Genomic DNA, 15,504 nt, shown 5'->3' on the forward strand with positions numbered 1-15,504 from the left:
TCACTCACTTGGCTGTGGTCAGGGGACCAGTGGGCTGGTGTGGGCTGGGCTGGAAGGCGCAGGAAGACCAGCCACGTGTTCCTGTGCACGGCCATCCTCTCTCTCCATGTGGTGGACATGCACCTCCTCTCGGCATGGTGGTCTTGGGGAGTCACGCTTACCACAAGGCAAAAGCAGGAGCCCCTTCCAGGTGAGGCCCAGAGCTGGCACCATGTCCCTCCTGCCATGTCCCATTGTTCGAAACATGTCACCCTGAGAGATGACGTGGCTTGTGTGTTGGGAGAGGAGGAATATTAACAATTGTCATCATTGCTCCTACTGTGAGGCAAGGTGAAGAGCTGAGGATGCAGGACGTGGTCACCAGAGGCCAGATTGCTGGGCCAGGGACCCAGACTCTGCTGTTCCCCGTGCAGGGAGCCCGTTCTCTTCTTTGGAAGCACCCAGAAGGAGCTGAACTACCCAGCTGGCAGCGGGTGGGGAGGGTGGAGGGGGAGCCAGAAGGGGCCTCAGCCAATGCTGAAATCAGTCCCAGTATTTGTATCCCTCACATCAGTGCAGACATTCTTCCCTGGGTCTTAAAAGAGACTCTCGAGATTATATACAAATGTTTGGTTACTTTTTTGGACAAAAGGTCCCTGCCTTTCATCCAGGACTTGGAGAAGTGCCTAACTTCTAAAAGGTAAAGAACTAGTGTATTTTTTTGGCTGCATCTGGCAGCTTGTGGGATCTTAGCTCCTTGACCAGGGATTGAATCCACATCCCCTGCAGTGGAGGTGCAGAGTCAACCACCAGACTACCAGGGGAGTCCCTAGGACCACTGCATTTTCGTGACTGTCTCATCGCCCACTCTGTGATGTGGGTGTCATGCCCTTTCCTGGGCCCCGTACACCCCACCCCCCTTCATTCATACAGTCAGTCATTCCACAAATACTGAGTCGTGTCCTCGCACTGGAGCTTTAGCCCTTGCAGGATCTAGTGGGGGAAGTCAGGGAATGCACAGCTCAGCAAATAAAGGTCTGATTTCGGCAGGCGATCAGTGTGCAGGGAAAGATAAGCAGAGGAGGTGACAGAGGACAGGGGACTTGGTGCTTTAGGGAAGGTTGCGCAGTGGAGATGACCTTTGAGTAGAGACATGAGTAAGATGAGGGAATGAGCCTTGTAGAGATCTGTTCCCAGCAGAGGGAACAGCATGTGCAAAGGTCCTGAGGCAGGGATGTCTTTGTCCTGTTTGAGAACTCAGGACGTCAGTTTGATCAAGTCCATGAGCAAGGGGAAAGGTCACAGGCAGTGAGGTCGGGGGTAGGGGTCAGATCAGGTGGGATTTTGAAGGCTGAGATAACAGATTTGCATTTCAAGTATCATGAGAAACTCTTGGAGAATTTTGAGCTAGGAAGTGATTATTATTTCCCAAGTTTGTAATCCCAGCTACTCTACACATTCTTTGTGACTTTGGACAAATTATTTATCTGCTTAATGCCTCACTTTCTATAGCTGTTAATTGGAGAGAATCCTGGTAATAGTGATACTTCAAGAAGTTAGCATGGTAATTATTGTTCCTGTGCACGCTAAGCATTTCAGTCATGCCTGACTCTTTGAAGCCCCATGGACTGTAGCCCACCAGGCTCCTCTGTCCATGGGGTTCTCCAGGCATGAATAGTGGAGTGGGTTGCCATGCCTTCCTCCAGGGGATCTTCCTGACCCAGGGATCAAACCCGCATCTCCTGCATGGGCAGGCATGTTTACCACTAGCGTCACCTGGGAAGCCCCCCTGTTCCTAAGGAGTATTTTTTTTTCTTTTTTTCTATTTTTTGGCTGTTCTGTGTGGCATGCAGGATCTTTGTTCCCTGACCAGGAATCAAACCTGTGCCTCCTGCAATGGAAGCAGGGAGTCTTAACCACTGAACCACAGAGAAATCCCAGTAGTGTATTAAACAGTGACTGGCCCTTGGTCATCCCTCAATATCAGTGTGACTGTGACCCTCTGTCCCCTCTGCTGGACATCCCTTCTGCTTCTGGCTGAAATCCCCTCCTCTTCTTACAAGCCCCCAGACCTGCAGCCTCAGAGCAGTGAAGGTGGGCTCGCCTGCACTGCAGACGTGGGATGAGAACCCCAGGTGTTCTGCTGAATGTTCTAGGGATCCAGAGGGTTTTGTTCTTTCCTTGTTTTCTTGTCTAATTTGGGACTGAAGTGTAAAGTGTAAAAAGCTGAGAAATCCCCCCTCCCTAGCACATTTAGGTTCTTGTTGTTCTTGTTTAGTTGCTCAGTTGTGTCCAACTCTTTATGACCTCACGAACTGAAGCCCGCCAGGCTCTTCTGTCCATGGAATTCTCCAGGCAAGAATACTGGAGTGGGTTGCCATTTCCTTCTCCAGGGGATATTCCTGAGCCAGGGATCAAACCCAAGTCTCCTGCTTGGCAGGTGGATCGTTTACCTCCAGGGAAGCCCAACATTTAGGATTCATGGTTAGATAAATCAGGTTCTGAACGACAAGGGGATGGGGAGGTCCTCTATTCTTCTGTGGATGTGGCCTCAGAGGTCTGGTCCTCTGTCTCTGTTCCCCCACCCCACCCCCAGCTCCCTGTCCCCTTCTTTTAGCTGCATCTTTTCCGCAGTTGCCCCATCTCCACGCTACTGTAGTTATTGGGTAGGGGCAGCTCTAGGCCCTGCCCCCCCAACCCAGCATGGCTCAAAGGCAGAATCTGTTTCCTGCTGGGGCTCTGGGACCACCTGGCCTGCACCACAACCTCTGAGCCCACACAGCCTCCCCATCACCCATCTGATCAGATACTAAGCCCCGGCCATACTCCGGCAATTCTGCTGTTCTCCTTTCACTTGGGATAGTAGGTGAGTTCCTGGTATTGAGAAGCCTGAGGCTCCCACAGAGCTGAGCCAGGCAGAGGGACAGTCTCTGTGCCAGGGTAGCCCTCCTCCCCTACCTCATGGTTCCAAGAAGGGCCTTCCTGCCGGACACGCAGGACTGTTTCCACAGACCCCAGGGACAGCAGCCCACTGCCTCCTCTTTCCAATCTGCCACCCCTTTCTTCTGCAAATGTCTTCAGGCAATTTCTTGTAAGTACTTAAAGATATATATTTTTTTAATTTTATTGGTGTATAGTTGATTTACAATATTCTGTTAGTTTCAGGTGTACAGCAAAGTGATTCAGTAATACATCCACATAGATTCATTCTGTTTCAGATTCTTTTCTCATATAGGTTATCCTGGAATATTGAGTAGAGTTTCCTAGGCCATACAGGAGGTCCTGTGGGGTATGTACCTTATATATAGTAGTGTGCATGTGCTCATCCCAGGTCCTGATTTACCCCTCACCCCTGTGTTTCCCCTTTAGTGACCATAAGTTGGTTTTCAATATCTGTAAGTCTGATTCGTAAGTTCAGTTGTTTCATTTTTTAAAAAACATTGGGTTCCACATATAAGTGATGTCATGTACTGTTTGTCTTTCTCTGTCTGGCTTACTTCACTTAGTATCATAGTCTCTAGATCCATCCATGTTGCTGCAAATGGCATTACTTCATTCTTTTTCTAAAATTTATTTTTATTTATTTGGCTGCCCTGGGTGTTAGTTGAGGCGTGTGGGATCTAGTTCCCTGACCAGGGATTGAACCCGGACCCCATGCATTGGACTGTGGAGTCTCGGCCACTGGGCCACCAGAGAAGTCCCGTATTTCTTTAACGGCTGAGTAATATCTCACTGCGTATATGTATCACGTCTTCTTTGTCCGTTCCTCTATCCATGGGCATTTAGGTGGCTTCCATGTCTTGGCTCGTGTAAATAGTGTTGCAGTGAACACTGGGCTGCATGTATCCTTTTAAATTATGTTTTTTTTTTTTTTTTTTCAAATATATGCCCAGGAGTGGGATTGCTGGATCATGTTATTGTTGCTGTTCAGTCGCTAAGTCATGTTCTCTCTGCCCACCAGGCTCCTCTGTCCTCCATTATCCCCTGGAGTTTGTTCAGATTCATGTCTGTTGAGTCTATGTGCTGGATCATATGGTCTATTTTTAGTTTTGAATGATATTAATAACATTTCATTTGGGGGTGCTACAGATTTAAGAACCCCATCTTTATCCAGTTGTTTAGCCTAAGCTGTGCTGTAAGAATGAAAAAAACACAAGTTTTTCAAATCAGTTCAGTTCAGGCGCTCAGTCGTGTCTGACTCTTTGCAACCCCATGAGTCACAGCATGCCAGGCCTCCCTGTCCATCACCAACTCCCAGAGTTCACTGAAACTCATGTCTATCGAGTCAGTGATGTCATCCAACCATCTCATCCTCTGTCATCCCCTTCTCCTTCTGCCCCTAATCCCTCCCAGCATCAGGGTCTTTTCCAATGAGTCAACTCTTCACATGAGGTGGCCAACGATTTGGAGTTTCAGCTTCAGCATCAGTCTTTCCAATGAACACCCAGGACTGATCTCCTTTAGGATGGACTGGTTGGATCTCCTTGCAGTCCAAGGGACTCTCAAGAGTCTTCTCCAACACCACAGTTCAAAAGCATCAATTCTTCAGTGCTTGTAAAGCCTGGCAGGGGAAGAGTGGCCTCATGCCAGTGTTATGACAGTTTTGGCCTTCAACTTGAAATTGGCTGAGTTTGAGGCCAGTGTAGGTCCCAGATAGCATGATGGAGTCAGTCCGAGTGTCATAAATACATAAAGGCTGCATAAACCGCACAGACTCGGACCACACCGCCTCTGGACGCTACCTGCCCTTCGGCCCTGTGAGCATCTGGTTCCTGTCAAGCTCTTCACTTGGTGAAAGCAGCGGCTGCTTTTCTCCGTCTGAACCTTGACTCTAGGACTGCTGTGTCCTTGGCACTGGGCTCTCCCACAGCTGTGCGCAGAGTCCCCTGCAAGCTTGACAGAAATAAGGACTCTGGGCTCCCTCAGGAGACTCCTGCTCGGCAGGGGTGAGGTCAGTTCCAGGAATTTGTAATTTGTAATTAAAACAGAGAACCCCCCTCCAGCTCCCGTCGTGGAAGCGGAAGGCAGAGCCCCCTCAGAGGCAGCTGGGCCAGAGAGAAGCGGAAAAGCAGGGGGTGAGAGTGGGAGGGAGGGAAGCCCTGGGTGCGGGGCCGCAGCGCCCGTGCCCGCTCTGCGGGGACCCGCGTGTCCGCTGACAGGCTCTGCCGACGCTGTCAGTGCCTCCTCACGTCCTGACCGCGGCAGCTTTACAGCGAGTCTTAGAATCAGGTAGACCCTCTGCGTGTCCATGTGCAGCTTCAAACCAGCTTGTGAACTTCTATCAGAGAAGAAATCCCCGGTGACTTCTCGGGTCAGGTCGGCCTCTCTGGGGTTCAGTGGTAACAGGTGACCTCTGTTCCAAGGGCGCTGCCCCGCCGATGTCAACCTGAGAGGCTGGAGCTGTGTCTGTGATCTCTAGGCCACGCTTTTCAGAAACGCCAGCCTGTTTGCCCTGTGGAGCCTGATTCCAGGGGCCTCCGTGTGGTCACACTGGGCCGGACTCCCTTCTCAGAGGGGCTCCGTGCTCTGGAGGGACGGTCAGTACAGGCCCTAGATAGGTCATAGTGTAGGTCATAGTCTCTAGATCCATCCATGTTGCTGCAAGTGCTTTACTTCATTCTTTTTCTAAAATTTATTTTTATTTATTTGGCTGCCTTGGGTGTTAGTTGAGGCGTGTGGGATCTAGTTCCCTGACCAGGAATTGAACCCAGGCCCCATGCATTGGGAGTATGGAGTCTTGGCCACTGGACCACCAGGGAAGTCCCATATTTCTTTTTAGTGGCTGAGTAATATTTGTGTGTGTATATGTGTGTATATATACACACACACACACACATCTTCTTTATCCATCACTGCTGTGATGGAATCACACAGCGCCCCCGGGACCAGAGTGTTTTCTCTCTTCGTTCCAGCCAAAGCGCAAAGCAGCATTTCCACTGCTGTTTGCTCAGAAGGACAGTTCCTGCGAACCCGTGGCCCACCGCCCCCCCCACCCCCGCCCTGCTGTCAGGGGAGCTGCGTGGGGTTTCTGTGCATTGTCTCCCCAGCCCTGAGGCTCCTTCACATGCCTTCCCATCCTCTCCCTTCCTGACCTTCTGGCAGGGAGACCAGAGAGTGTCTCCTCGAAGCCCCTGCCTCGTGCCCCCCGTGCCTGGTCAGTGCAGGAACCTGGTCCTTCAGCACTCCCTCTGAGCCTGGCGTTTCTCATCACGGTGGTGCAGGCCTTTCTCAGGCACAGAGCTTTGCCAAGCATTGTGACTATCCTTCCACTTAGCCTGCTGTATGTCAGAATGTGGGTGGGTTTCTTTTAAAGCCAGAAGTCCTGGTAATTCCCTGGCACTCCCGTGGTTAGGATTCCATGCTTTCGCTGCCAAGGGTCCAGGTTCAATCCTTTGTCAGGGAATTTAACATCCTACAAGCCATGCAACCAAAAAAAAAAGAAAATACAAAGTCAGAAGTCTTGATTGCCGTCTTTAAAACAGTCCCACCACCCCGACCTGTAGTTGCATTTGGTCAGCAAAGTCTCGCAATGCCAGGCAGCTCCCCACCCCCTCCACGCCCTGGGCTTCTAGTGAATTGGCCTGGACATTTGCACAGTGCCTTGTCACTGTCAGGGATGTGGCCCCACACCCGTCACTTCATCTGATCAGCCAAATTCTGCCTGCTTGTCAGGAGACTTTGGGGGTTTAGCCCAAGTGGTAGATGACTTAGCCACGCTGCCAACACAGACTCTGACGTCCCCGAAGCCCTGCACTGTGACACGACTCCACGGGGTTGCTGACAATTTCCTCAGGCAGGTCTTCATCTTAGCAAAGGTTACAGTGGCTTTTAACAAGAACTTTAGCGGAATGGGAGTGGCCTTTCCTACCTGCTGTTGGCTCCATCCTTGGTGAGGCCGTGGCCCAGTCTGTGCACAGCTGCACAAGGCCACTGCGGGGGTGTCAGGACGGAGACCTGGAGGCAGGCTGTGGAACAAAAGCATCATTCCTCATGTGAAACATGGGCAGCCCCACTTGGTTCTTATGAACTCAACTCAAATGGTCACTGGATTGGAAACATATGTGCAGTTTGAAAAGACACTGGCTGCCAGAGTTATCTTCCCAGACGGAGCAAGATGCTGTCCAGTTTGTTTCAAGCATGTAATAAATGTGTGCCTTAAGAGACACTACGTGATGTGCTGGGGGCCAAGGTTGGGGAGCAGTCGGGATCCAGGGCGGCTTTCTCGTGCCGTCTCTGCTGTGATCTGAGGGGTGTGGGAGCCACCCGTTCTGCAGAGTCCTGGACGGACTCCCCGTGGAGATCAATGCAGGATATTTGGCTCAAGCGGTTTATTTGTTCATTCTTTCCCCTCTGCCTTCCACTTGCTATCACAAGCCTGGGTGTTGAGGGAGTGATGACTGAGAGAGAGAGAACCATCACTGATTCTAGGTACTGGCATTGCCCTTACAGACCCTAGAAAGACGGTTATCGCTGGCAAAGTTAGGGCGCCTCCTCTACTGGCTGGCGGGAGTGAGGGTGCGGCCCAGGGTACCAGCCTTTCTTCCTTCACCAAATACTCAGACGCCTCAGTGTCACGTGCCAGTCCCTGGTAACAAAAGATCATTAAAATGTGTCCTCAAGTGTTCATCATCCAGCAAGTGAAGAGAGGTATGAAAACCAGACAGGCCCTCAGAGCTCCGAGACTGGGAGGCAGGACTGTTAAGCGCTGCTGGGCTTCACAAGGAGCAGCGGGACTGTGGGGAGGGGCGTGTGCCGAGGATTCCCGAAGAGCCCGGCCCCAGCGGCTGGACTGAAGGCAGCAGGAGACGATGGGGCAGGTGGAGCGGACACGGCTGTCAAAGGAGGTTCGCCTGGAGCTCACGAGCAGTGCAGGACGGCTGGAGGTTTCTGAGCAGGATGACGACCAGGACGAGCTGTGCTCTGAGAAAGGTGGGAAGGAAGGACCCGAAGGATGACTCAAAATGAGAAGCTGGACTTATCCCAGATCAGGGTGCACGTGAGAAAGAGGGCAGACTGAAATACGACTCTTGAGCACCTAGACAAGGTGACAGGGAGACAGATGGGGCTTCAGAGAAAGAGGGATGACGTGAAGGGTTTGTAGGGGGATAGGAACGAAAAAAGGTGCGAGGGGCTTGTATTTGGCTATTTTTAGGTGCTTTGTGTACTCTCATTCTTTGAGGTTATAGGACTGGGGGAAAGTCTTTGTGTTTAAATTACGGGTGGAGACGCACAAACTTGGGCTGAACGGAAGGAGCCAGTGAGGCGGAAGGAGAGATGGAGGAGCGATGTTGGAGGAGCACCTCGTCTAGCGTGAGGAGGAGGGGAGACGGACAGGGAGGGACCTGAGCGTGCTCGGAGTGGAGGGAAGGGAGACGGGGTGGGCCCTTGGTGTCCTCCATGTTTTATAAACATAAAACACTTCTGAGAAATTTACAATGGAAACCACCTCCCCGTCCCTTCTCATCCCATAAGTGGTCAGGTGCAATTCTTTGAGCTGTTTTCTCCCCCGATGTTTACTTCCGTATTTCTGAATCAATTTATTAGCTTTAGATCTCTCTATACGGATATTATAGACAGTATTTGACATTATTTATCAGCTGCAGACATTAGCCTATAAGGCTCTCTCATGTCTCCCCCTCCTCCCAATTCCCATGTTATACCACAAAAATCAAGTCAGTATTTACTATAAGCTAAACACCTCAATAACAGCCAAATAGGATTGTGTTGCTTTCCTCTGAATTAGTAGCAGTGTTATTTGCTAGATTTTATGTATCCGTCTTGGGATTCTTCTCACTCACTGAAACTCTCTCAATACCATAAAAAGTATCAGGTCATTTGTTAGTTCCATTTTTTAGGTTTTCTTTTTGGCAAATTATGCATTTAATTAAAAATTTTTTCAAATTGGAGAAATAATTGCTTTACAATGTTGTTGGTTTCTGTTGTACAACAACGTGAATCAGCGTAGGTATACATTTATCCCCTTCCATTTTATAATCTAATGACCTCCATCTGGGAGTTCTCTCTTCCCAACACAGCCTGGACTGCTTCCTCTCTAGACTTGAGAAAGCTCTAAGGCTTTCAATCTGAAACTTTTCACTACCATCCTAGAAGTTTCTTGAACTTCTCTGTCTTACACCCTTTACTCTGCATTTCTTTTTATGGTTTACATTCATTTCAGTGGAGTACATTTTCCAATAGCTTTTTAAGAAAGGATGCTTGAGAGTTTTGCTGGTCTTTATATAGTTCATGGCTGAAGACAGGTTTATTCTAGTTTCACAACTGGCAGATATTTTAGCTGAGTATAGAACTCAAGGTTAACAATGATATTCCTTCAACATTTGAAGGTGCTGTTCTTTTGCTTCCTGGTTTCCCTTGAGAGTCTGATGTCCTGATTTGAAGTCACTTGCCTCCATCCCCCAAGTCTGTAGCATCTTCTCTTTATCCTCAGTGTTCTGAATATGCCTTGGTTTGGGTCTTTAATAATCCAGCTGGGATCTTTTACAATTCTAACGAACTGTGTATTTGATTCTCTCCTTACCATCTCTCTATTCCCCAGGTTTTCTATTTTTTTGAGAAAGATCTGGATTGGAAAGAATCTAATTTTCCTACAGTTTCTCTATTATCCATTATTTTATCTACCTGGTCTACCTTCTAAAAGATCTCCTTGATTTTGTCTACCAACTCTTTCACTGAATTTTATTTTGGTAAGCATATTTCTAATCATTAAAGACATTATTATTCTCTGGTTAGGCCTCTTTTAATACCAGTCTATTCTTGTACTTTGGATACAGTGCCTTCCCTTTCTCTGAGTTTGCCTGTTTTGTAGAGTAGGCACAGGGTTTGTAAGAAACAGTATGTGTGGGACAGCATGCAAAGAAGCAGTTTATTTCAGACAGAAGCAGCTAGAGGGTGGGCATCCTTGCCAGCAAGGAGTGTGTCTTGCTACATGTTTATTTTCTTGTATTATGTTTCTTCAAAGTTCCTTTTTATTGGTTGGTTATTTCCTTCTCATCCTGTCCTTCACTGTGGCTAGTGGTGTCTCCAGGTCTGAATCCTTCATGCCGCAGTTTCTATGTCCAACCCAGCCCTTCCCACCAGAGTACTGCAGAGAATCAAGGCTTGATGCCTTCCCGCTGTATGGTGTGAATGAACTTATCTTCAGTGCATCTAGAATGGTATTAGCTCTGTACCATCCTGGGGGCACTTGAGAAAGTGATGATCAGTCCACTCAGCTCACGTTCTGGAGGGCTTCATCCTCTCATGGAAAGGGTGCTTGAAGAAAAGCTTCCCCTGGGGCTGGAGGTGGGCTGGCAACCTAGCTCTGGGGGTAGAGGGACCTGTGTTCCATCTACCACAATCACCTTTGTGAGTTTAAAAAAACCAGTCTGGGGTGGGGGTACAGTGCAGTTTCTGATTTTACTTGATCATAACTTTGGAGCTTTGGAACCTGGGCCATTGCAGGTACCCTATGGATGGAGGAGGAGGAGGAGGTAGGTAGGGTTTGGCTGTTGAGGAGGGTATCCAGGCCAGGCTTGGTTATTCTTAGGTGTCTTGCAGGCCTGCAGGAAGGGCTTTCTGGAAGGGCAGTTCCAGGAATGTATTCAGAGTAGGAAGTGGGAGCAGTTTCCAGGCTGTGTCTCAGCACTGTTCTGAGAGGGTAGAAGTGTAAACCAGGAGGCTCTTGCAGTGGAAGTGCTCCAGCTGGTGATCTTAAGGCTGTGGTGACCCCCGTGCCTGCCACAGAGGCAGCTCGTGCTGACACTCTGGGTCACATGAGGTCTGCAAAAGCAGGCCCTCAGCTTGTGGGGTCAGTGGTGGTGGCAGGCAGGTACAGTTGCAGGGTCATTATGGAGTTTTTACTGGGAACCAAGGATAATGTTATTTTGGGGAGGGCAACCATCATGCAGAAAGAGAGGCTGAAGACCCTCCTCTCTGGGGCAAGGGGTCCCCACACTGTGGTGGCTGCTCTTGTGTTTACCAGTGGACCTGGCCCAGGGACCCCCAAGCACACACCTTCCAGGAAGCCATGCCCATGGGGCCTCACAGAGGGGCCTGTGGTTGAGCAGTCAAGTCTTGTGGTTTTTAACTCTGTATTTCTACCTTCCCAAACACTCAGCGGAGGAGCCCTCAGAAACGCCTCAGCCTCCACCCCGGGGGAAGGCCCAGGACGACGCAGGAAAGCCCTCAAGCCCGGCAGAGGCCCCCACGGAGCTGTCCACTCCAGTGCTGACCCCACTGCTGCCGCCCAGCACCCCCTCACCTCCGAGGGACCCAGGACAGAAGCCCGTCCTGCCCAAGAGACGCCCCCCACCCCTGCGGCCTGGCTGGACAGGGCTACCCTTCTTGCCTGGCTCCACGGGGGTCATCATGGAGACTGGAGAGGCCGGGCCCCCAGGCAGGATGGGGGTGTCGGGGCGGGGCCTGCCCCGGGGTGTGGATGGCCAGACCGGGCAGCGGCCAATCCCCAGCGCAGAGGGCTACGCAGGAGCTCCAGGTAAGTGCACCCCAGGCATTGGGAGGCTGCTGTGGGGCTCTGAGTCATGGGTCCAGCCAGCAGGGAACAGTGTCCAGAAGTGAGCTGCCTTAAGACGCTGCAGTGCCCTGGGCACAGAACATCACACTTAGAGTTGCACCCTGAGCTGTCTTACTTGTGCCATCCAGGCGGCTCGCTGATCCTCCCAGCAGGAGGTGGCCTTGGAAAACCACACACATACTAGGAGCCTGGGCAGCAGGAAAGAGCGCACAACCACAACTAAGTGGGCAGGTGGGAGGCCGGGCCCCAACATTAGATGGGAGGCTGGAGGAGGCTGGGGGAGGGCAGAAGTTGGAGGAGGTTGTTGGAAGAGGGGAGAGGGAGGAGGCTGGATGTTGGAAGTTGAAGGATGAAGGAAACAGGAGAAGGTATGAGATGAGGATGGTGAAAGGAGGTTGGAGAATAGAGGCTGGATGATGGAGGTGGTTACAGGTTGGATGTTGGAGTTTGGAGGAGGTTGGGAGGATGGAAGTTGGAGAAGGGTGGAGGAAAGAGGTTGGAGGCTGGAGGAGGTGGTTAGGGGCTGGAGGATGTCAGAAGGTTGAGGGGGTCGGAGGTTGGAGGGTGGAAGGAGGGTGGAGAATAGAGGTTGGATGATGGAGGTGGTTACAGGAGGTTAGATGTTGGAGGTTGGAGGAGGTTAGATGAAGGAGGCTGGAGGAGGATGAGGACGGTGGAGGCTGGAGAAGGGTGGAGGAAGGAGGTTGCAGGCTGGAGGAGGTGGTTAGGGGCTGGAGGATGTCAGAAGGTTGAGGGGGTCGGAGGTTGGAGGGTGGAAGGAGGGTGGAGAAGGTTGCTGGAAGTTGTTGGAGGTTGGAGAAGGGAGCAAGTTGGAGGAGGATGAAATGAAAGGAAGTTGGAGGATGGCTGAGGTGGGAGTCCGGAGGAGGAGGTTGGAGGAAGGAGGTGGAGGAGGCTGGAGCATGGTGGAGGATAGAGGTTGGTGCCTAGAAGAGACTGGAGGAGGTTGGAGGAAGCTGGAGGAGTTTGGATTTTGGCGGAGGCTGGATGTTGGAGGAGGTGGAGGTTAGAGGAAGGAGAGGTCAAGGGACACTCACTGCGTTTCTGTCCTGAAGTAGGTGCTAGACGTGCAGCTCCTTGACCAGCCCTCTGTCTGTCATTCTGACACGAGGAAACTGAGGCTGGGAACTGTGTAAACCCGTGACATTGGGTGGGGGAGGTCACATCAGCTGTCACAGATAGTACCACCCTCAGAGTTAAACCCATCAACAGCTAGAAGCACCTGGCCCCGGCCAGGGAGAGCCTGCCTGCAGGAAGCGATGGGGCTGCCAGGTGGGGCAGTCAGGACCGTTCCTTCTCAGCTGCCCCCGGCTCTTAGGCACAGTGCTGCCTTCTCTAGGATGCCTTCTGTTAGTTCCGCGTATCACGGGTGCTTATATTGTCGGGTGATGTGTTCCTTTGCACCTCCTCCCACTCACTGTGTGAGGAACAAGGGCCAAAGGAGGGACTCAGAAGTGAGGGGCTGTTAAGGGTTCTGACAGAGTCTGCATTCTGTTTTTCAGGGTACCCCAAATCGCCGCCTGCAGCCTCCCCAGGTACATCAGCCAGGGCAGCAGGGGTGGGAGGGGAGGCCGGGGTGGGGGGGCCTGGGTGCCCCATCCCCAGACATCATGCACGTGCCAAGCCCACGCCTGACACACAGGGCCCCGCGCACTCCCCCAGCTGCCTGCTCCTCCGACGAGGACAAGGCTGGGTGTCCACCTCATGTGGTGGTGTCCCCCCTGAGGGGAAATGAGAGGCCGAGGCCGCCCCTCGGGACCACACACAGGCCTGGGCCGGGCCTGACTGGGAGTGCATCCTGTCCCCCCAGGGGCTCTGGCGCTGTCTCTCGTGTCCTTCTCCGCGGGGCTCACCCGGAAGCCCTTCCCCAGCGACGCCGGCGTGGTCCTATTCAACAAGGTGCTGGTGAACGACGGAGACGTGTACGACCCCAGCACCGGTGAGTCCACCTATGCTCAGCTGCTCCGGAGGGCCTCCCGCTGCCCCTTTCTGAGCCAGAACCCACTCACCCTGCCGGGACGGGTCTACATGGGCCGCAGCCCCCAAAATGGGAGGCCAGCCTTGAGCCTGGGCTGCTGCCCCCCGGGCTGTGGATGCTTCACCTGCGAGAGACCAGACCCCTTGGTCCCTGCTGCCCCCCCACCCATAGACACCAGCAGACAGGGGGCGGGGGTGGTCACAGTCACATGCACGTGGTGGCCAGGGCTCTGGGTAGCAGCTGGTTCTGGGCAGAGATGGGAGCTGCTGCCCAGGCCCCGGGTTTTGCATCAGGGTTGCTTTGCTGTGTGCTCCTGGGCACCCTTGCTCCCCCTGGCCTGGGGTGTGGGGACACTGTGTCCACCAGTCAGAGGCTCTTGGCACTCAGAGGTGGGGACCTCCAGCTTTCCCACAGGCCCAGACGCCCAGAACCACAATCTGGGCTGTGGGTCTGAGTAAATGGGTTCCGGTGACACTGAGCAGAGACGCAGGGCCTGGTCTGTCCCCGAGCTCTATGGTAAGATCAAGACCTCAGTGACCTGGCCATCGCAGGGCAGGTTGAAGACTCTGGGCTACAGCTCATCCCCCCGCAGTGGGCCTGCCTCCAGTGAGGAACGGCTGAGCTGTCTGCCTTCATCCGGGCTGACTGCCCGCTCGGTGCACAGGCCGTGATGGGTACAACATGCTCAGGGGTCTGCCTTCCTCCCCACAGGGGTCTTCACGGCTCCATACGATGGGCGCTACCTGATCACAGCCACCCTCACGCCCGAGAGGGACGCGTACGTGGAGGCCGTCCTGTCAGTGGCCAACGCCAGCGTGGCCCAGCTGCACACGGCCGGCTACCGGAGAGAGTTCCTGGAGTATCACCGGCCGCAGGGGGCCCCGCACACATGCGGAGGCCCGGGCGCCTTCCACCTCATCGTGCACCTCAAGGCGGGGGATGGTGTCAACATCGTGGTCACAGGGGGCCGGCTGGCCCACACGGACTTTGACGAGATGTACTCCACCTTCAGCGGGGTCTTCTTGTACCCTTTTCTTTCCCACCTCTGAGGTGGCTGGGGAGTGGGAAGGGGCTGACAGAGCTCGGAAGCTGTAATATATTCAGTGTGTGTGTAGCCGGGGCACGGGGTAAGCTCTCAGCAGACACCCTGCCCCTCCCCCAAGACAGAGGTGGCTGGCGGGGGGCAAACCATGGGTTAATGTGGCCACCGCTCCTGCCACTCCGACTGGACAGCTGGACAAGAGTCGGAAGCGCCCCGAGTCCCCCGGCCCCGTCTCTGGCTGGGCCTACCAGGTGCTGACTGTGGAGGCTCTGACTGCTGCCTGGTGGCCTGCATCCTCCGATGGACGACGAGGAGGAGGAGCTGCTGAGAGGAGGCAGGCGGCAGAAATGTGCCCGCCGCGTCTGTCTTCACTGGAGCAGAGCCACTGCCGGCCGTCTGTCTCCGTTTACCCTGCCGGCGGGAGACGAGTTCAAACACTGAAGTGGCATAGGCTGCCACGGACCCAGGGCGGACAGTGGGCTGTCCTAGGCTTGGCTCACCATCCCTCCCCACCCCTGCCCCCACGCAGCGTTTGCCTGGCTGAGAGGATGACGCAGGAGAGAGTGTCGTGTGGCTTGTTGGGGCTCCTTGAATGACATGTACGACTTAAGTGCAAAGACAGGGAGTGGCAATAAAAACATAAAACACTTCCAGTGTAAGTCTGGTGCCTCGTGGACTGAGGGTTGCTGCTAAAAAGCACAGCTGGAGTAAACTGGAGTTTAACGGCTGTAGAAAGGAAGCGTGAACACATGGGTCTCAACTGTGCAACCAGCATCCCTCAGCATCCAGGCTGTGCACTGCGAGGTCGTGGGTGGCTTATAAAGACAGACTGGATGTGCCTGGAGGTCAGAGCCCCCCACAGCGGAAAGGGGGGTGCTCCTCCAGGGGAGGCTGAAAGTCGCACTTAACCAGCAGCTGTCCAAGCTAACATGACTGCTTGCCGCCCAGCTC

The 15,504-nt window shown here is 53.0% G+C and overlaps 1 protein-coding gene across 1 annotated transcript in view; it reads left to right on the plus strand.

Annotated features, from left to right (window-relative positions):
- EMILIN2 (elastin microfibril interfacer 2) overlaps nt 1–15,206 on the plus strand; it is a 58,820-nt gene extending 43,614 nt beyond the window's left edge. The window contains exons 5-8 of the mRNA XM_018039475.1: nt 11,096–11,473; nt 13,036–13,068; nt 13,344–13,472; nt 14,223–15,206. Of these exons, the coding sequence (XP_017894964.1) occupies nt 11,096–11,473; nt 13,036–13,068; nt 13,344–13,472; nt 14,223–14,560 (878 nt within the window). The 3' untranslated portion in view covers nt 14,561–15,206. The remainder of the gene's footprint in view (nt 1–11,095; nt 11,474–13,035; nt 13,069–13,343; nt 13,473–14,222) is intronic.

This window comes from Capra hircus, chromosome 24 (genome assembly GCF_001704415.2).
Source record: "Capra hircus breed San Clemente chromosome 24, ASM170441v1, whole genome shotgun sequence".
NCBI classification, from domain to species: Eukaryota; Metazoa; Chordata; class Mammalia; order Artiodactyla; family Bovidae; genus Capra; species Capra hircus.